Below are 23,056 nucleotides of genomic sequence, written 5' to 3'. Positions count from 1 at the left end.
CAAAAGTCCAAGATCGTATGGCTTCCCAAGTGAATTCTACACACACTTATAGAAGAATTAGTACCAATCCTTCTCAAAGTCTTCCAAAAAATAGAATAGGATATTATACTTCCAGACTTATTTTATTTTATTTTTCTAAATATTTTTTGGTGAGGAAGACTGCCTTAAGCTAATGTCTGTTGCCAATCTTCCTCTTTTTTGTATGCAGGACAATGCTGCATAATGGTTTAATGAATGGTGTGTAGGTCTGCACTCAGGATCTGAAACCATGAACGCTGGGACACCAAAGCAGAGCACGTGAACTTAACCACTACGCCATCAGGCCAGCCCCCAAACTCATTTTAGAAGGCCAGCACTACCTGATAACAAAACCAATCAAGGACACTATAATAAATGAAAATCACAGGCCAGTATTCATACAATGATGGTTTAACATTTACAAATCAATGTGATATACCACATTAACAAAATGAAGGATAAAAATCACACGATCATCTCAATAGATGCAGAAAAACATTTGACAAAATTCAACATCCATTTATGACAAGCGCTCTCAACAAAGTGAGTATAGATGAAATGCAACTCAACATAATAAAGGCATATATGATGATCCCACAGCTAACATCATACACAATGACGAAAAGTTGAAACCTTTTCCTCTAAGATCAGGAACAAGACAAGGATGCCCACTATCACTGCTGCCATCACCATAGTACTGGAAGTCCCAGCCAGAGCAATTAGGAAAGAAAAAATAATAAAATGCATACAGATTGGAAAGGAACAAGTAAAACCATCTCTCTGTGCAGAGGACATGACTTATGTATAGAAAACTCTAAACTCCACCAAAACACTATTATAAATAATAAATGAAATCAATAAAGTTGCACAATAAAAAATACAAAATTTAGTTGTATTTTGTACTTTAATAACAAGCTGCCAGAAAGAGAAATTAAGAAGACACACATTTAAAATTGCAGAAACAGGATGAAATTCTGAGAATAAACTTAATCAAGGAGGTGAAAGATCAGTACCTTGAAAATTATAAGACATTGCTAAAAAGGAATTGAAGAACACACAAACAAATGGAAAGATATTCCATGATCATGAATTGGAAGCCTTAAGGTGAAAATGTCCATACTAACCAAGGCAATCTACAGATTCAATGCAATCTCTTTCAAGTTTCCAATAACATTTTTTTAGAGAAATAGAACAAACAATCCTAAAATATGTATAGGTCCTCAAAAGACCCCTAAAGCCCAAGCAATCTTGAGAAAGAAAAACAAAGCTAGAGGTATCAAAGCTGATTTCAAACTATATTACAAAGCTATAGTAATCAAAACAGTATGGAATTGGCATAAAAAGAGAAACACAGATCAATGGAACAGAATATAGAGCCTAGACATATATCCATGCATATATGTTCAATTAATTTAACACAAAGGATGGGGCCGGCTCCGTGGCCGAGTGGTTAAGTTCGCATGCTCCACTGCGGCGGCCCAGGGTTTGGATCCTGGGCGCGGACATGGCACGACTTGTCAGGCCACGTTAAGGTGGTGTCCCACATCCCACAACTAGAAGGACCAGCAACTAAGATATACAACTGTGTACAGGGGGGTTTGGGGAGATAAAGCAGAAAAAAAAAAAGATTGGCAACAGTTGTTAGCCCAGGTGCCAATCTTTAAAAAAAATTTACACAAAGGAGCCAAGTATATACAATGGAGAAAGGATAGTCTCTCCAATAAATAGTGTGAGGAAAAATAGCCACAAGCAGAAGAATTAAGCTATTTTACACCATCCACAAAAACAACTGAAAATGGATTAAATATTTGAGCATAAGACCTAAAACCATAAGACTCCTCAAAAAAGCAGGGATTAAACTCCTTGGCATCAGTCAGCCAAGGTTTTATGTATTTGACACCAAAAACAAAGGCAATTAAAGGGAAAAAAGCAGCAAATGGGACTACCTCAAAGTAAAACCTTCTGTACAGCAAAGGAGACTATCAATAAAATCTACAGAATGGAATAAAATATTCACAAATCATATTTCTGATAAGAAGTTAATATCCAAAGTATATAAAAAACTCAATAGGAAAAAATCAACTAATCCCATTTTAAAATGGACAGAACAACTGATTAGACATTTTTCCAATGAAAACATACAAATGGACAACAGGTACACAGAAATGTGTTCAACATCACTAATCTTAAGGGAAATTCAAATGAAAACTATAATGAGATCTCACCTTAGACCTGTTAGAATGGCTATTATCAAAGAGACAAGAGATAACAAGTGCTGGCATAATGCAGAGAAAAGAGATTCTTTGTGCATTGTTGGGAAAATGTAAATTGGTACTGCCACCTAGAAAACACTATGGGTGTTCCTTAAAAAATTAAAAATATAGCTACCACATGATACAGTAATTCCACTTGTAGGTATTTATCTGAAGAAAACAAAATCACTATATTGCAGCACCCTATGTTTATTGCAGCAATATTTACAATATTGTAAATTCACATTATTTACAATAGCCAAGCAATGGAAACAACCTAAGTGTTCATCAACAGAGGAATGGATAGAAAAAACTGTGGTATTTACAAGCAATTGAATAATATTTAGACATATAAAAGACAGAAATCTCATTATTTGTGATGACACAGATGGACCTTAAGGACATTATGCTAAATGAAATAGGCATGACAAGGAAAGACAATTACTGTATGACTTCATTTATATGTAGAATCTTAAAAAAAAATCAAACTCATAGAAAAGAGATCAGATTGGTGGTAGTCAGAGGCTGAGGGTGAAGGATGAACAAGATGGGTGAAGGTGGTCAAAATGTGCAAACTTCCAATTGTAAGATAAATAGGGCCTGGAGATGTAATGTACAGCATGGTGACTATACTTAATAGTACTGTATTATATTAACACAGTACTTAATAGTAATATACTTAACAGTACTGGTATTTCCTAAGAAAGTAGATCTTAAGAGTTCTCATCACAAGAAATACAACATGTAACTGTTAAATAAAGTTACTATGGTAATCATTTTGCAATATATACATATATCAAATCATTGTCATATATATAAAACTAATACAATGTTATATGTCAATTATATCTCAAATATAAAAAGAAAATAAAAAAGGAAAATTTCAATATACAGCCTAACTTTACACATCTAGAAACTAGAAACACATTAAGAACTAGAACTAGAAGAATAAACTAAACCAAAAGGTAGCAGAATGAAGAAAATGACAAAGATAATAGCAGAAATAAATGATATGGAGACCATAAGAAAAAGAAAAGATAAATGAATCTAAGTCATAGTTTTTGTAATGGTAAAGAAAATTAACAAACTTTTTTTGCCTAGATCAAAAAGGAGACTCAAATAAATAAAATTATAAATGCAAGAGGAGACATTACAATTGATACCCCTAAAATAGGAATGCTCCATAATAGACTATTATCACCATTTATACACCAATTGAATAACCTACAAGAAATAGATAAAAACCTAAAAGCACACAAGCTATCAAGACTGAATCATGAAGAAATGGAAGACCTGAAAACACCAAAAATAAGTAGGGAGACGCAATCAGTAGTCAAAAACCTCCCAACCAAAAAATGCCTAAGCCCAGATTACTTCACTGGTGAATTCCACTAAACACTTAAAGGATTACCACTATCCTTCTAAAACTCTTCAAAAAATTGCAGAGGAAGGAACACTTCTAAATTCATTATACAACTTCACCATTTCCCTGATACAAAAGCCAGAAAAGGACACTATGGGAAAAAAATTACAGGTCAATATCTCAGACGAACATAGATGCAGAAATACTTAAGAATACTAGCAAACTGAATTCAATAGTACATTAAAAGCTTTATACACTATGATAAATTAGGACTTATCTCAAAGATGCAAGAATGGTTCACTATTTGCAAACCAATCATTGTGATATTACCACATTAACAAAATGAAGGCTAAAATTATATGATTAATATAATAATTATAATTATATATGATTACATATATAATAATTACATAATTATATAATATATATGATTAAATATACCATAATTACATAATAAATGACTAATTACATATATATGATTATAATTATATATCTTATAATTAATATGATTATAGTTAATAATGTACTGTGTACCTGAAATTTTCCAAGAGAGTAGGTATTCAGTGTCCCCCAACAATGTGCAAATAAAAGGTAATTCTATGAGATGATAAATATATTAATTAGCTTGATTTTGGTAATCATTTCACTGTACATAGTGAGAAGAAAACATCATGTAGTACATGTAAAATATATATACAATGATTATTTGTCAATCAAATATTTATGAAGCTGCTTACAAAAGAAACAACAGCTAAAGACAGAGCTTTCCCTGAGGAGAGACAGCAATCTTGCCTAGGAAGCTTTGTCTTGTAAGCAGGGTCAGTGTCCAAACAAAAAGCTCGCTAAAAGACAGAAGTTCAATAAATAGTTAAAGAAGCCTGTGTAGGGAGAAAAAAGACATTAACACAGCCAGTAAATCTGAAGCCCAGCCCTTGATATGGGCTGAATAATTTCCCCTCAAAATTCACATTTTGAAGCCCTAAACCCCAGACCTCAGAAGATAACTATATTTGGAAATAAGACCTCTAAAGATGTGACTAAGTTAAAATGAGGACATTGGTCTGGGCCCTAATACAAACTGACTGGCATCCTTATAAGAAGAGGAAATTTGGACACATAGAAATGCCAGTGGTAACTTGTGCAAAGAGGAAAAACCATATGAAGACATAACAAGAGAGGGGCCAGATGAAAGGAAAGAGGCCTCAGAAGAAATCAAATCTGCCAACTCCAAGAGTTTGAGAAAATAAATTTCTCTTGATTAAGCAAAAAAAAGGAGCCACAGGGGCTTGAGTGGTGGCGCAGGGCTTAAGTTCACACATTCCGCTTCAGTAGCCTGGAGTTTGCCAGTTCAGGTGGGGACCTATGCACCACTTGTCAAGCCATGCTGTGGCAGGCATTCCACACATAAAGTAGAGGAAGATGGGCATGGATGTTAGCTCAGGGCCAGCCAATTTTCCTCAGCAAAAAGAGGAGGATTGGCAGCAGATGTTAGCTCAGGGCTAATCTACCTCAAAAAAAAAAAAAAAAAGGAGCCACATTTTGACTTGATCAATTTTAGAGAAGTTTATGTCACAGGGCAATGTCAAAAACAATTTAGCAATCAGTTGGCAATTAGTAGAGTTTATCATCCGAGTATAAGCATGTGAAGAGATGTAAAGAGTCACACCAAAACCAATGTCATTCCAGGGTGACTGTTGCCATATCAAAAGCTGTGCCTCTCTAAAGAGCAACATCAGGGACTTAACACTGTAGGAAAGAAAGTAGATTTAACTAAGATAATTTGGCTATACAAATAACAATAACAAGCCCTATGGCAGAAGGGAAAATTACTACTCAGCCTGGCTACAATATAGTACCTGAAATGTTTCATTTTGAGCAAAATATTATGAAGAATGCAAGCAAACAGGAAAATTTGACTCATACATCAGAAAAAAGGCAATGGAAACTGGCTGTGAGACTGATCAGAAATCAGATTTATCAGATAAAATGATTTCAAAATAATCATTATAACCATGTTCTTAGAACTAAAGGAAATCTAGATTAAAGAAGTAAAGGAGAGAGTGATGTCAGCATCATTGCAGAGTAAGTTGTTCCCTTTGTCTTTCCCCTCTACCTTACAACTAAAAGGCCATTCATTAACCAACAGAGGATTCCCTACACAGCACAACACCTGAGAGATCCACACAGTCATACATCTGAAGGTGGGTGGACTGGATCCTTGGGAAGCAGTGTAACTAGGTGAATAGAACCCTCCTCCTCCATGGTGGCAGCAATTCAGGTCACAGATCCTCACACAGCAGCTGTCATGACTATAATTGGGGGAAGGGGCAGCCTGGCCCATGCATGAATGCTTTAGGAGTGGTAGCCTGGCCTGCAGGAGTAGGCAGCATGCTGCAGTGACCCCACCCATGGGAACACGCCCCACCAAGTGGTGGTGGCTCAGTCCCCACAAACGTGCCCCTCCAACTTAGTGCAGCAGCTCAGTCAGTCCCCTGCCAAGCACAGAAGCCAAGCCTTCACATGTGTGACCCACCCACACAGCAGTGAGTTCACCTGAATGTGCACAACTGGCACACTGACAGCAGAGACCCTGCCTGTGTGAGTGTAACTAGATGAGTGGCTGCAGCCAGCCCATGCAAATGCAGGTTTAGAAAACATAGCTCCTTGTGGCAGTGTCCCACATACAAAATAGAGGAAGACTGGCATAGATGTTAGCTCAGGGTCAATCTTCATCAAACTAAAAGAGGAAGACTGGCGACAGATCTTAGCTTAGGGCCAATATCCCTCACAAAAAGATAGTTCAATGAGCTCAGGAATAAAATTAATGACCAGAAGGAATACTTCACCAAAGAAATTAAAGCACTTAAAAGAAACTATATAGAACTTCTCCATATGAAGAACACAATTAATGAGATAAAAAATAATCTAGAAAAGATAAAAAATAGAGCTGACAATGGAAGACAGAATTAGTGACTTAGACAATAGAAATACAGAAATGCTTCAGGTGGAGGATGAGAAAGAACTAAGATTTTTTAAAATGAAGAAATTCTTTGAGAAATATCCACCACAATTAGGAAAAGTAATATAAGGATTATAGGTATTCCAGAGGGAGAAAGCAGCAGAGAGTTTATTCAAAAAAATAATAGCTGAGAACTTCCCAAACCTGGAGAAAGAACTGGACTTACAAATACATGAAGTCAATAGGATTCCTAATTACGTAAATGAAAAAGACCTTCTCCAAGGCATATAATATTAAAACTGGAAGAGTCAATGATAAACAAAAAATATTAAGGGAAATAAGGCAGAAGAAAATGAGATACAAAGGAACCCCCATCAGGCTTTCAGCAGATTTCTCAGCAGAAACCTCACAAGGTAGGAAAGAGTGGAATGATATATTCAAAACACTGGAAGACAAAAGCCTTCAGCCAAGAACACTCTATCCAGCAAAGCTATCCTTCACATATCACAGAGAAATAAAAACTTTCCCAGATAAACAAAAGCGGAAGGAGTTCATCACCACTAGACCTGCCTTACAAGAAATGATGAAGGAAGCCCTCATACCTGAAACAAAAAGACAAAGGTTAACAAAGCTTTGAGCAAGGAGATAAATAGACAAAATCAGAAAATTGCGGCTCTTGATCAGAACAGGTTAGCAAACAACTATAACAAAAGATAAAGTGCAGGAAAACATCAAAAATAGCTATAAACACTTCAATTTAGTCACAAACTCACAACATAAAAAAGAATAACTTATGACAACAATAACTCAGATGGAGAAAAAGAAAAAGATGGAACATGCTTAGGCTAATGGAGATAAGAGGCTATCAGAAGATGGACTTTCTCTCCTATGAGATCTTTTCTACTAACCTCATGGTAACCACTAAACAAAAAATAAGAGCAGAGCCACAAATCATAAATAAAGAGAACATTAAGAAAACCATCACAGGAAACCACCAAATAGAAATGGCAGACAGAAATAAAAAGCAAAAGAAACAAGGGAAATATAGAACCACTGGGAAACAAGAGACAAAATGGAAGGATTAAGCCCTCATTTATCAATAATCATTATAAATGTAAATGAATTGAATTCTTCAATCAAAAGACAGAGTGGATGAGTGGATTGAAAAACAAGACTCAACAATATGCTGCCTCCAGGAAACACATTTCAGCTCCAAAAGCAAACATAAGCTCAGTGTGAAGGGATGGAAGATGATGTTCCAAGCAAATGGCAAGCAAAACTAAGCAGGTCTTGCCATACTTAAATCAGACAAGGCAGACTTCAAGATAAAAAAGTCAAGGAGAGGCAAAGAAGGGCATTAAATACTGAAAGGGACATTCCACCAAGAGGACATAACACATGAATGTATATGCACCTAACACAGGAGCACCAAAGTATACCAAACAACTATTAACAGACTTCAAGGGAGAAATTAACAGAAACACAACAACAGTAGGGAACATCAAGACCCCACTTACATCAACGGATAAATGATCAGACAGCCAACAAGGAAAAAATGGCCTTAAATGAAACACTAGTCCATATAGGCAATAGTTATATATAGAACATTCCATCCAAAAATAGCAAAATACACGTTCTTCTCAAGGGCACATGGAACATACTCAAAGATAGAGCAGATGATGGGAAAGAAGGCAAGCCTTAATAAAGTTAAAAAGATTGAAATCATGTCAAGCATCTTTTCTGACCACAATGCTATGAAACTAGAAATCATCTACAGGAAAAAAGCTAGGAAAGTCACAAATATGAAGAGAGTAAACAACATGCTACTGAACAACCATTGGATCAATGAATAAATCAAAGGAGAAATCAAAAAACACCTGGAGACAAATGAAAATGAAAATACAACATACCAACTCATGGGCTGCAGAAAATTGGCACTAAAAGGGAAATTTATAGCAATGCAGGCTACCCCAAAAAGCAAGAAAAATCTCAAATAAGTAATCTTAAACCACACCTAACATAATTAGAAAAAGAAGAACAAAGTCCCAAATCAGCAGAAAGAGGGAAATAATACAAATAAGACAATAAATGAGATAGAGACTAAAAGAAAAGAAAAGAAAAGAAAGGATCAATGAAACTAAGAGCTGCTTCTTTGAGAAGATAAACAAAAGGGACAAACTCTTAGCCAGACTCACCAAGCAAAAAAGGAGAGAAGGCTCAAATAAATAAAATTAGAAATGAAAGAGGAGAAATTACAACAGATACCACAGAAATATCAAGGATTATAAGAGAATATAATGAAAAACTATATGACGACAAATTGGATAACCTAAAAAAACAGATAAATTCTTAGACTCATACAACCTCCCAAAACAGAATCAAGAAGAAATAGAGAATCCGAATAGACCAATCACAAGTGAAAAGATTTAAGCAGCCATCAAAAGGCTCCCAAAAAACAAAAGTCCAGGACCAGAAGTCTTCTCTGGGCAATTCCACCAAATATTCTGCAGTATTTAATATTCATTCTTCTCAAATTATTCCAAAAAATTGAAGAAGAACACTTCCTAACTCATTCTATGAGACCAACATTACCCTGATAACAAAACCAGACAAGGACAATGCAAAGAAGGAAAATTACTGGCGAATATCGCTGATGAACATAGATGCAAATATCCACAACAAAATATTAGTAAATCAAATACAACAATATATTAAAAGGACCATACACCATGATCAAGTGGATTTATACCAGGGACACAGGGGTAGTTCAACATCTGCAAGTCAATCAGTGGGATATACCACATTAGCAAAATGAGGAACAAAAATCACATGATATCAATAGATACAGGGAAAGCATTCAAGAAGATACCAAAGATATTTATGATAAAAATCTCAATAAAATGGCTATAGGAGGAAAGTACCTCAATATAATAAAGGCCACATATGACAAACTCACAGCCAACATCATGCTTAATGGTGAAAAATGGAAAGCTATTCCTCTGAGAACAGGAACAAGACAAGGGTGCCCACTCTTGCCACTCCTATTCAACACAGTACTGGAGGTTTGGCCAGAGCATTTAGGCAAGGAAAAAAAAACAGGGATCCAAATTGGAAAGGAAAAAGTGAAACTCTTGCTGTTTTCAGATGACATGATTCTACGTATAGAAAACTCTAAAAATCCACCAGATAGCTATTAGAAATAATCAACAACTATAGCAAAGTTGCAGGGTACAAAATCAACTTATAAAAATCAGTTACATTTCTATACACTAATAATGAATTAGCATAAAGAGAAGTCAGGAATACAATCCCATTTACAACTGCAACAAAAAATAAAATATCTAGGAATAAATTTAACTAAGGATGTCAAAGACCTATACACTGAAAACTATAAGCCATTACTGAAAGAAATCAAAGCAGATATAAATAAATGGAAAGATATTCCATGCTCATGGAATGGAAGAATAAACATAGGTAAAACATCCATATTACCTAACGCAGTCTACAGAGTCAATGCCATTCCAATCAGAATTCTAATGACGTTCTTCACAGAAATAGAACAAAAATCCTGAATAGCCAAAGCAATCCTGAGAAAAAAGAACAAAGCTAGAAGCATCACAATCTGTGACTTCAAAATATACTACAAAGCTATAGTAGTCAAAAGAGCGTGGTACTGACACAAAAACAGACACACAGATCAATGGAACTAAATTGAAAGCTGAGAAATAAAACCACGTATCTATGGACAGCTATTTTTCAACCAAAGAGCCAAGAACATACAATGGAGAAAGGAAATTCTCTTCAATAAATGATGCTGGGAAAACTAGACAGCCACATGCACAAGATTCAAAGTAGACCATTATCTTACTCCACACACAAAAACCAAGTCAAAATGGATTAAAGACTTGAATATAAGACCCGAAACCACAAAACTCCTAGCAGAAAATATAAGCAGTGCACTCTTTGATATTGGTCTTAGCGGCATCTTTAGAATACCATGTCTACTCAGGTAAGGGAAACAAAAGAAAAAATTAACAAATGGGACTACATCAAACTAAAAAGCTTCTGCAAGGCAAAGTGAACCATAAAGAAAGTGAAAAGACAACCCACTAACTGGGAGAAAATATTTGCTGAATCACATATATGACAAGGGATTAATTTCTAAAATATATAAAGAACTCATACAACTCAGCAACAAAGAAACAACCTGATGAAAAAATATGCAGAGGACATGAATAGACATTTTTCCAAAGAAGATATACAGATGGCCCACAGGCAAATGAAAAGATGTTCAACATCACTAATTATTAGGGAAATGCAAATCAAAACTACAATGAGACGTCACCTTACACCCATCAGAACGGTTATTGTTAACAAGACAAAAACCAATAACAAACATTGGAGAGGATGTGGAAAAAAGGGAACCCTCATACACTGCTGGTGGGAATGCAAACTGGTGCAACCACTATGGAGATTTCTCAAAAAGTTAAAAATAGAAAAACAATACAATCCAGCAATCCCATTACTGAGTATTTATCCAAGGAATATGAAATCAGCAATACAAAGAGATTTATGAACCCTTCATTCATTGAAGCATCATTCACAACAGCCAAGATATGGAGGCAATGCCAGTGCCCATCAACTAATGAATGGATAAAGAAGATGTGGTAATATACATACATACATACACACACACACACACACACACACACACACAATGGAATATTACTTAGCCATAAAAAAGACAACATCGTCCCATTTGCACCAACATAGATGGACCTTGAGGGTATTATGTTAAGCAAAATAAGCCAGACAGATAAAGACAAACACTGTATGATTTCACTCATATGTGGAAGATAAACACATGGATAAGGAGAACAGATTAGTGGTTATCAGAGGGGAACAAGGTGGGGGTGAGTGAAAGGGGTAAAGGGGCACATATGTTTGCCGACAGATAAAAACTAGACTATTGGTGGTGAGCATGATGCAGTCTATACACAAACTGATATATGATAATAATAATATACACCTGAAATTACACAATGTTGTAAACCAATATGACCTCAATAAAAGTTTTAAAAAGTAAAGGAGAGTGACTTCAGCAAGATGGTGAAAGAGAAATACACATCCTCCCCATAGAAACATTGATTTGGCAACCATCCACAGAAAAAAGTAGCTTTGTGGGAGCCTCAGGATGCGGGTGGTGTTTGCCACACCCTGGTGAAGGCCTAGAATGAAGAAAGATACTTTGAGGAAACAGGCTAGGATCCCAGGAGCAGGCCTGCTGACTGTAAACCTGGCTGCAGACTTGGAAGCAACCATCTCTTTCTATGAAATTAGCTCCAATCCTGTCCATCTGCAGTGTTGCCATAGGCAGGAAACATGCCAACCTGTGACCTTGGTAACAGGCCCACTGACTGAAGATCCAATCGAACCAAGAAACAATCCATGACCCAGCTCCAACTCCTCTCAACCATGGTCCAATAGGCAATCTCATCTGTCCAGGGACCTGTGGGTAGCCATGTCCATTCATGCCTATGGGAATAGCCCTGTGGACAATTGACTGTGGACCTGGAAGCAATCTCATGACCTGGCTCTAATCTCACTCAACTATGGTTCCATAGGCAGTCTTGTCTGCTGGAGGACTTAGCAGAAGTTATACCCACTGCACCCTGGCAACTGGTCCACTGCCTACAACCCAACTCTGGGCAGGAAGGGGCCTCAGAACTCAGCTCCAGCCCGGCTCATCTGTGGTCCTAGAAGAAGTCATGTCAGTTGGAGGACCCAGAAGGAGAAAGACTTTACCTTTCAAAACCAGTCTGAGTAGACTGAAAGTGGTGATTATTCTTTCAAATGCAGAGATGCCAATGCAAGGCTACAAAGATCTCAAAGAATAAGGCAAATGTGACACTACCAATGGAAAGTAATAAAGCTCCAATAATCAACCCTATCAAAATAGAGATCCTTTTGCTTGACAAAGAGTTTACAATAATTTTCTTAAAGAAGCTGAATGAGGCACAAGAAAATGCAGATACACAATTAAACAAAATCAGGAAAACAATATGTGAACAAAATGAGAAGTGCAATAAAACATAAAAGCCATACAAAACAACCAAACAGAAGTCCTGGAGCTGAAAAATATGACCGAGCTGAAAATTAAAGTAGATCATTTTAACGTCAGACTTAATTAAGCAGAACAATCAGTGAACTCAAAGATATTTTGAAATCATTCAGTTAGAAGGACAAAAGCAAAAAGAATTAAAAAGTGAAAATCTTTGGGATTATTTGACATCATCATGGAATCAATATACACATCATGAGGGTCCCAGAAGGAGGAGAGAGAGAGAGAGGCAGGGGAGAGAGAGAAAGAGGCAGAAAACTTATTTAAAGAAATAATGGCTGGGGCTGACCCAGTGATGCAGCAGGTGAGTTTGCATGCTACACTTCGGCAGCCCAGGATTCGCCAGTTTGGATCCCAGGAGTGGACCTACGCACTGCTTATCAAGCCATGCTGTGGCAGGCATCCCACATATAAAGTAGAGGAAGATGGGCATGGATGTTAGCTCAAGGCTAGTCTTCCTCAGAAAGAATGGCTGAAAGTTTCCCAAATCTAGAGCAAGAAGTGGACATTCAGAGTCACAAAGCCCAAAATTATAAAAATTAGAACCTAAGCAGTTCTACAAGAAGATACACTTTAATTAAATTGTCAAAGAAAAATTTTTGTGGGGGTTTTGGGGACTATGATTTTGTCTTTTTACTCTATATTTTTAAATTTTTTCTTTTTGAAGTATAATGGATAAAGACAAATTTTATATATTTAAAATGTACTGTATGATATTTGGATATGGGTATACATTGTGTAATAATTGCCATAATCAAACTAATTAACATATCCAACACATCATACAGTTACCATTTCTCTTTTTTTTGTGGTAAGAACACTCAAGATTGGCCCTGTTAAAAAATTTTAAGTGTAAAATATGGTATTGTTAACTATACTCAAATTGCTGTACAATACATCTCCAGAAGTTTTTCATCTGGTATAACTAAAACTTTGTACTACCTGATCAATATCAGAAAGAAATAATTTTGAAAGCAGTAAGAGAAAGCAACTTGTCACATAAAAGGATCCCTCTTAAGACTCTTAGCAGATTTCTCAGCAGAAACTTGCAGGCCAGAACAGTGGGATGATATAGTCAAGTGTTGGAAAAAGAAAAAAAAAAACAACCAAGATTACTTTACCTTGCAAAAGTGTACTTCAAGAATGGAGAGATAAAGACTTTTTCAGGCAAACAAACACTGAGAGAGTTTGTACCACTACATCTACCTTGCTAGAAATGTCATCAGAGTTCTTCAAGTTGAAACGAAAAGATGCTAAACAACTTGGAAGCACGTGAAAATAGAAATCTCACCACTAAGCATAAACATAAAAACAAAATTTTATAATGGTGGCACATAAATCACAACAGACAAAAGTATTAAGAATGACTTTAACCATAGAAATTTGTTAATGAAAACATAATGTAAAAAGAAGTAAAATCTGACATCAATTACATAAAATGGAGAGGTGTAAAGTGTAGAATTGCTGTATGTGATTGAAGTTATTAGCAAAAACCAGATTACTATAAATATAAAATATTCAATGTAATCCCTCATTGTAATAACTTTTAAAAAGTACAGTAGATAAATAAAAGAAAAACAAGAATAATCAAAGCACACCACCACAAAAATTAAGCCACAAATAAAGACAAAAGAAGAGAAAGGAAGAAGAGAACTACAAAACAGAAAAATTTTTTAAATTGCAAGAAGCTACTACCTACAATAAATTAAGTGTGAAATGACTAAACTCTCAAATCAAAAGACATAGTCTGAGTAGATAAAAAAATAAGAACCAACTATAGGTTGACTACAAGAAACTGAATTTAGATTTAAGGACACACATAGTCTGAAAGTGTAAGGTGGAGAAAGATAGTCCATGTAAATAGTAACCAAAGAAAGTAGAGGTGGGTATACTTTTATCAGACAAAATAGATGTCAAGTCAAAACTGTCATGAGACAGAGAGTCATGACATAATGACAAAAGCATATAATAAAAATATCAAATCAACATGAATATATAACAATTATAAATATATTTATCACTAACATCAAAGCATCCAAATATAAAAAGCAATCATTGACAGGCCTGAAGGGAGAAACAGACAAAAATGTAATAATAGTAGGAATTGTCAACATTTCACTTTCAAAAATGGCTAGAACAGTCAGACATAAAATCAATAAGAAAATGGCAGAACTGAAGAGATAATGCTATAGACCAAATAGACTTAAAAGATATATACAGTACATTCCACCCAACAGCACCAAATTACCCATTCTTCTCAAATGTACATGGAATATTCTCTGGTATAAATCATATATTGTCACAAAATAGACCTCAACAAAATTAAGAAGACTGAAATTATTACAAGAAGACTGAAATTATTATTATCTCTTCTGAACTAAATGGAATGAAACTAGAAATCAATAATAGAAATAGGAAAATATACAAATACGGGGAAATTAACACACTCATAAAAAACTAGTTGGTCAAAAAAGAAATCAAAGAGAAAATTAAAATATATCTTGAGACAAGAAACACAAAAACATAATATATCAAAACTTATGCATGCAACAAAAATGTACTATTAGAGAAGTTTATAGCAATAAATTTCTACATTAAAAAAGAAGAAACATCTCTAATAAACAAGCTAACTTTACAATTCAAGGAAATAGGTGGAAAAATTCCAAACTAAAATTAGCAGAAGAAAGGAATAAAAATGATTATAGGAGAAATAAATTATAAAGACTAAAAAACAATTTTATAAGCTTAGAGTTGCTTTTTGGAAATGATAATCAAAATCAATAAAGCCTTAGCTAAAGTTATAAAGGAAAAATAGAAGACTCAAGTAAATAAAATCAGAAATTTAGGAGAATACATTACAACAGATCACACGACTAAAAGCATCATAAGGGATAGTTATGAACAGTTATACTCCAACAAATTGGATAACCTAGAATATAAGGAGAAATTCCGAAAAACATACAACCTATCAAGATTGAATCAAGAATAAATAGAAAGCCTGAGCAGACTAATAATTAAAAAGGAGATTGAAGAATAAATTTTTTAAAATTTCCAACACAAAATAGCCCAGGACCAGATGGCTTCACAGCTAAATTCTACCAAATGTTTAAAGGAGAACGAATACCCATCCTTCCTAAACTTTTCCAAAAAAAGTAGAAGGAAACATTCCAAACTCAGTCTATGAGGCCAGCATCACCCTGATACCAAAGCCAGATAAGAACATACAAGAAAATGAAATTACAAGCCAATAACCCTGATGAACATAGACGCAAAAGTCTTCAAGAAAATAGCAGCAAACCAAATACAACAGCACATTTAAAGAATCATATGCCATGACGAGTTAGTATTTATCCCTGGGATGCAAGGATATTTCAATGTACAGAAATCAATCAACGTGATACACCACATTAACAGAATAAAAGATAAAAACTACATGATCATCTTAATAAATGCAGAAATAGCATTTGACAAAATTCAATGTCCTTCCATATAAAACTCTCAACAAATTAGATATAGAAGAAAATTACCTAAAAGTAATAATAGTCATTTATGAAAAGCCTACGACTGACATCATACTCAATGGTTAAAAGCTAAAAGATTTCCCTCTAAGATCCAGAACCAGGCAAAGATGTCCACTTTCATCTCTCCTATTCAGAATTAGGCAAGAGAAAGAGAAGAAAGTCATCCAAATAAGAAAGGAAGAAACAAAACTATCTCTGTTTACAGATGACACGATATTATCTGTAGAAAACCCTAAAGATTCCACAGAATATTACTCACCCAAAAAATAAAACTAGGAAATCCTGCCATTTACTACAAGATGGATAGAGTTTGAGGGCATTATGCTAAGTGAAATAAATCAGACAGAGAAAGACAAATACTATATGATCTCACTTATATGTGAAATCTAATTTTAAAAAAACCCACCAAACTCATAGAAAAAGAGATCAGATTTGTGGTTATCAGAGGTGGTGGGGGAGGGGAAAGGGAATTGGAGGAAAATGATCAAAGATTCAAACTTCCAGCTATAAGATAAGTAAGTACAAGGAATATAACATACAACATGATGACTATAGCTAACACTGCTGTATAATACGTAGGAAAGTTGTTAAGAGAGTAGATCCTAAGAGTTCTCATCACAAGGAGAATTTTTTCTTTTCTTTTTATTGTATTTATATGAGATGATGGATGTTAACTAAATCTATTGTGGTAATCATTTCAGTATATATTTAAGTCAAACCATCATTCTGCCCACCTTAAACTTAAAGAGTGATGAATGTCAATTATTTCTCAATAAAACTGGAAGAAAGAAATGAAGGGAGAAATAGACAATTCTACAATAATATTTGCAGACTTCAATATGCAAATATAAAACAATTGATAGAACAAAGATAAGATCAACAAGAAAAGAGACTTGGACAACACTATAAACTAACCCGACAACAAGCATTTATAACACTCCACCCAAAAATAGAATGTACATTCTTATTCTTGCTTGGGTTTAAGACTCTGAGGTAAAAGAACATCACCATACACAGGATATTGTCCTAAATATTCAATTGCAGGGCAAGACATGCCAGAAATTCTATAAATCCTAGTGGTTTCATGTGGATAAGAACGTAGCCTGTGCAAACATAAATAAACTGAAAGATCATTTTCACCTTCAAAGAGAATATACATTATTTCCAAGTGCACATGAAACATCCTCTAGGGTGGGCCATTGGGTAAACCATAAAACTAAATTCAATAAATATAAAAGAATAAAAAATATACAAAGTATGGCCTTCAACCATAGTATAATGAAAATATAAATCAATAGCAGTGGAAAATTTTGGAAACTCACAAATATGTGGAAATTAAACCACCACAGTCTTAAATAACCAGAGTCAAAGTTGAAGTAAAAAGAAAAACAGAAGATATTCTGAGATAAATTAAAATGAAGACACAGCATATCAAAATTTGTGATGCAGTCAAAACAATGTTTAGAATGAAATGTATAGAAATAAATGCCTATAAAAAAGAAAGTTATTAAATCAATAACTTAACCATCTATCTTAAGACACTGAAAAAAGAAGAGCAAACTAAACCTAAAGCAAGTAGAGGAAGGAAATGACAAAGATTAAAGAGAATATTAATGAAATAGAGAACAAAAAATTCAAAGAAACCAAAAGATGGTTGTCTAAAAGACAAACAAAATTGGCAAACCTTTAGCTAGATCAAGGTAAAAAGAGAGGAGATTCAAATTATTATAGTCAGAAATGAAAGGAACATTACTACCAATCTTACAAAAATAAAAATTATTGTAAAGGAATACTATAAACCACTGCACACCAACAAATTTGACAACACTTAGATGAAATAGATATATAGACGTTTTTCCAAAGAGGATATACAAATGGTCAATATGTATATGAAAAGATGCTCAACATCACTAATCATTGGAGAAATGCAAATGAAAACCAAAATAGGGGGCCAGCTCAGTGGCATAGTGGTTAAGTTTGCACGCTCCACTTTGGCAGCCCAGGGTTCACAGGTTCAGATCCCAGGCGTGGACCTACACACTGCTCATCAAGCCATGCTGTGGCAGCATCCCATATACAAAGTAGAGGAAGATTGGCACAGGTGTTAGATCAGGGCCAATCTTCCTCACAAAAAAATCCCCCACAATAGGATATCACCTCACATCCAGTAAGAGAAGCTAATATTTAAAAAACACCCAGAACATGACAAATGTTGATGAGGATGTGGAGAAAACATAATCTTTGCACACTGTTAGTGCGAATGTAAAATAGTGCAGCCACTATGGAAAACAGTTATGGCAATTCCTCCAAAAATTAAACAAAGAATTACTGTACAATCCAGCAATTCCACTTCTTGGCATATACTCAAAGGAACTGAAAAAAGAAACTCAAAGAAATATTTGTACAGGCATGAAATAAATATTGAATGATTCCATTTACAGGAAGTACCTTGAGTAGTCAAATTTATAAGACAGAAAATACAATGGTGGTTGCCAAAGGCTGGGGGGAGGAGTAATGAGGAGTTATTATTTATGGGATGCAGAGTTTCAGTTTTGCGAGATGGAAAGAGTTCTGTGGATGGATGGTGGTGATGGTAGCACAAGAATGTGAATCTATAATGCCACTCAACTGTGCACTTTAAAATATTTAAGATGGTAAGTTTCATGTTATGTGTATTTTATCACCATTGAAGAAAACATATAAGTAAATCTTTATTACCTTGGATTTGGCAAAATGTTCCTAGATATGACACCAAAAGTACAAGCAACAACAAAAATAGATAAATTGGACCTCATCAAAATTTAAAAATTTGTGTTTCAAAGGACACCAAAAAGCAAGTAAAAGAATGACTAAAAGCAGATTGGGAGAAAATATTTGCAAATCATATATCTCAAAGTAATTTGTATCCAAAATATAGAAAGAACACATAATTCAATAATAAAAAGACAAAGCATAATTTAAAAATGGGCAAAATATCTGAGTAAATGTCTCTTCTGGAAATATATACTAATATCCGTAAGCATATGAAAAAGCTAAGTATTATATAATTCCATTCATACGATATGTCCAGAACAGAGAAATATACAGAGAAATTTAATTAGTGTTTGTCTAGGATTGGTGGGGAGGAGGGCTGACAGGTAGTGTGGGAGAAGAGCTAAAGGGTCTGGGTTTTCTTTTTGAGCTGATAAAAATGTCCTAAAATTGATTGTGGTGATGGGTGAACACATCTGTAAATAGATGAAAAATTGTTGAATTATATACTTTAATGAGTGACTCATATGGTATGTGAACTATATCTTAATATAGCTGTTTAAAAAGAGAATTGATTCTCAGAAACATTTTTCAAAATCAAGAAAATAAAACATTTTTCCACACTGGGTTTTGGAAAAAATACCTTATTATACTCTTTTCATCAGATACAAGTGACAATGTATTACTAATATTGTTACTTATAAATTATATTTTCATTCACACCTGTAAAGTAGAATTGATATTCAATAGTTCAAAGCTTACATTCATTGAGGAGTTCACTTGAGCAGTACTTTGATCATCTGTTGGGAACTGGTATATCTGTATGCCATGACTAACCAATTCATTCATTATCTTAAACTTAAATTTCTGTAAGTCACTTTTTGACAATGTATCTGCTTTGGCAATCAGTGGTATAATGTTCACCTATTAAGAAGAAAGCAAACAAAACCTCATCAGTGAATATTTTTTATTAATCCTAGAATTTTTACAGTAAAAACCACAATCTCTGACAACAAATTTTTGTAGCTAATCACTAGCTATCTTGCCTTCCCTATAACTTTTTTCCAAAATTCTCAGTACTTTTGAAGATTAATCTTTTATCAGAATTTAAGTCCTGAAGTCTTAACTTTCTTTCTTTTGGCAAACTTTCTTATACTTCCAACAAATCTGGAGTTAGTAAAATGTAAGTAGTAGGATGAAGTAGTCTATTTACTTCACTATCATTTTGATTTCTTATTAAACTGCGTGCTAAAAAGTCAGAAAAGACCTGTCATCAAAATTGTAGACCAGATTAATTTTGTCCTTCTACCATTATTTATTCATACCACCTTCTCCATAAATTTGTCTTAATCAATGCCCCATTTTCACAAATACTTGCTCTATCTAGATGTCTTTGCAGATAAATTTGCTTGTGTTTTCCAAAGAGCACCTAAAATAATGTATTTTTTGTTACCATACCCTAAAGGTTGAATGTGTGTGTATAGCATCTCGCTAACAAATATGTTCATTTGTAATTTATAAAAAGGAACTGTTACATATTTGAGGTTGAAATTTTATTCATAAACTTTTCTTCCTAGTTCTACAACGTGATCTTTCCTGTCTCCTGGCATTTTCACATTAATAATTAAACTTTGTATAAAATAACAATATGAAAAATTCTAAAATATGTTTTATTACTGTTAAAATAAGATTTTATTAAATCACAACTACATGATATCAAGTTCGGTTATATAGTAGGGATGCATAAAAGTCAGTTTTAGGTATATTGCTTTTGCTCTAGATTATTCAACTTTTTAAAAACAATCCTTATGCAAAGCTGTGGCTTCCATATTATAACATAGATGTTCAAAATTTTGTATAATTTTAAAATATTAAATAATAGCTTCCACAGTAAAAATCAGACTACTGCCAAAGTAGATTCAACACTATCATGAATGTCTTGGGTTTTATCGATGAGCAAGCTGGGAAAAGATATCCTCCAGTGATAGTAAATCATTATCACATAAGAAATGGAAACTTTCCATGACAATAATTCCTCAGGTGATCGGACTTGAGGAACAAAAGTCTGTTATTGCAGGGAGAGCTGAGCAAACTGGAAGAGAAGACAACAGATACACATGCTCCCTTGCCCCTTGAATGTAATGGTCCTTGAAAAAACTAGCAATTTATGTTTCTGGAAGTGGCTTGATGATTATGGCTGCCCATAAAGTTAAAAACAAAACTATGTGTCCTTGACTATTGAATATACTACTAATCAAGAAATTGAGGCAGCTAAATTTTAACTAGAAATCTAACTATTTCAACTCCTTGGTAAAATGTGAGATTAAGTACAAAGTTTGTTTTCAGTTTGAACAATACATAACAAATTCAGGCTTTATTTGATATACAGAATCCAATTTTGGAAATTTTCCTCTCTACTGCTGTATAAAGTAAAAGGCAACACGTTTTATCAGGGCTGAGTGCAGGAAAGGATCTCAGGACATAATTTCTTTCATGTGTATATTAATCCTCTGTTGAAAATATGTATATTGCATTCTGAATCTTCTCCGATAGAACCAGCAGCCAGGATCGTGCTTCATGTTTCACACCATCAGTGGTACCAGGTAAATCATAATGGGATTATTTTACAGTACTATAGAGTAAATTTAATTTCAAAAATATGAGCAAATGACCATGATCTAAAGTATCATTTAACCACCAAAAAACCCCTAAATTTTTATTTTAATTTTTTTACCTGCATCTCATTTTCCTAACTGATGCATTTTCTAATTAAGTTTCTCTGGAAAGCAAGCTAAAGCTGAAATGTATCAAATGCTGTTATGGACTAAATGTGTCTCCATGCCCCATGCATGTGTTGAAGTTCTAAGACCTAGTATCTCAGAATATGACTGTATTTGGAGATAGAATCTTTAAAGAGGTGATTAAATTACAATAAGACCATTAGGATGAGTCTTAATCCAATCTGACTGGTGTCTGTATAAGAAGAGGAAGCTTGGAAACAAAGGAATATCAGATGTGTGCATAGTGGAAAGATCCTGTGAGGACACACTGAGAAGGTGACCATCTGCCACCCAAGAAGAGAGGTTTCAGAGAAAACAAAACTTGGTGACACCTTGATCTTGGACTACCAGCTCCCAGAGCTGTGAGAAACAAATTTCTGTTGTTTAAACCACTGAGTCTGTAGTATTTTGTAATGGTATCCCTAGGAAGCTAATACAAATGCTTTAAGTATTAACAGAAAAATATATATCTACATGTAATACAAAATAACATGTTCTTGTACACAAATGCCTTCAAGATATAAATTATCTCAAAATAAATACAAAATCTTGATAGGTTGATGGATTTACCAAACATACCTTACTGTCAATATTCTTCAAGGTTAATAAATCAAGGGACTTCAGAGAATGTCCTGTAGGTGAAATGAAGTAAAGGCACACATGGATACGAGAATCATGGTAGTCAATGAAGGAACGTTTAATTTTCAATTCTTCTTGAAGATAGGCCTCAAATTGAGCATCTAGGTAGTCAACTATTGGTTGGTAGCTGAAAAAAGTCATTATTTAAACATTTAGCTTAATAGATTAATGACATTGGAAGTCTGCATTTTCATCATTTAATAAATAGTTAATATGTGTACTTAGTATGTGAGTATACATATCAATAACTTAACAGTTAATATGTGAGTACATATATTACCAAAAGTATTTTAAAAATATATCACCTGTCCTTACAAAGATAGCAATTACAAATCAATACAAAGGCATATGCTTTACATTGTTTATAGAAATGGCAAAATGATCTATCAGTTCAATGCAATTCCAATCAGAAACCAAATTTTTTATGTGTATATATGTGGAAGTGCAAAGGACCAAGAATGCTCAAGACATACTGAAGAAAAACAGGGAGATATATTCTTCGTGGTCCTATTATAAAACTAAAATAATAGGGTGTGGTATCAGCACAAGGATAGATAGACTAAAGCACAAGACAATTTTTGGATGTGATAGAACTGTTCTGTACCACAACTGAGATGGTGGATGTACAACTCTATGCATTCTTAAAAACCTA

General features: G+C 34.3%; 1 protein-coding gene across 1 annotated transcript in view; it reads right to left on the bottom strand.

The window, feature by feature from the left end:
* SEPTIN14 (septin 14) overlaps positions 1-23,056 on the bottom strand; it is a 67,994-nt gene that overhangs the window by 29,803 nt on the left and 15,135 nt on the right. The window contains exons 3-4 of the mRNA XM_046667867.1: positions 22,345-22,531; positions 19,748-19,909 (exon numbers count right to left, since the gene is read on the bottom strand). Coding sequence (XP_046523823.1) covers positions 19,748-19,909; positions 22,345-22,531 — 349 coding nt within the window. The remainder of the gene's footprint in view (positions 1-19,747; positions 19,910-22,344; positions 22,532-23,056) is intronic.

Source organism: Equus quagga, chromosome 7, assembly GCF_021613505.1.
Source record: "Equus quagga isolate Etosha38 chromosome 7, UCLA_HA_Equagga_1.0, whole genome shotgun sequence".
NCBI lineage: Eukaryota > Metazoa > Chordata > Mammalia > Perissodactyla > Equidae > Equus > Equus quagga.
The sequence above is the reverse complement of the archived record's forward strand: the minus strand, read 5'-3'. Positions and strand labels throughout refer to the sequence as shown.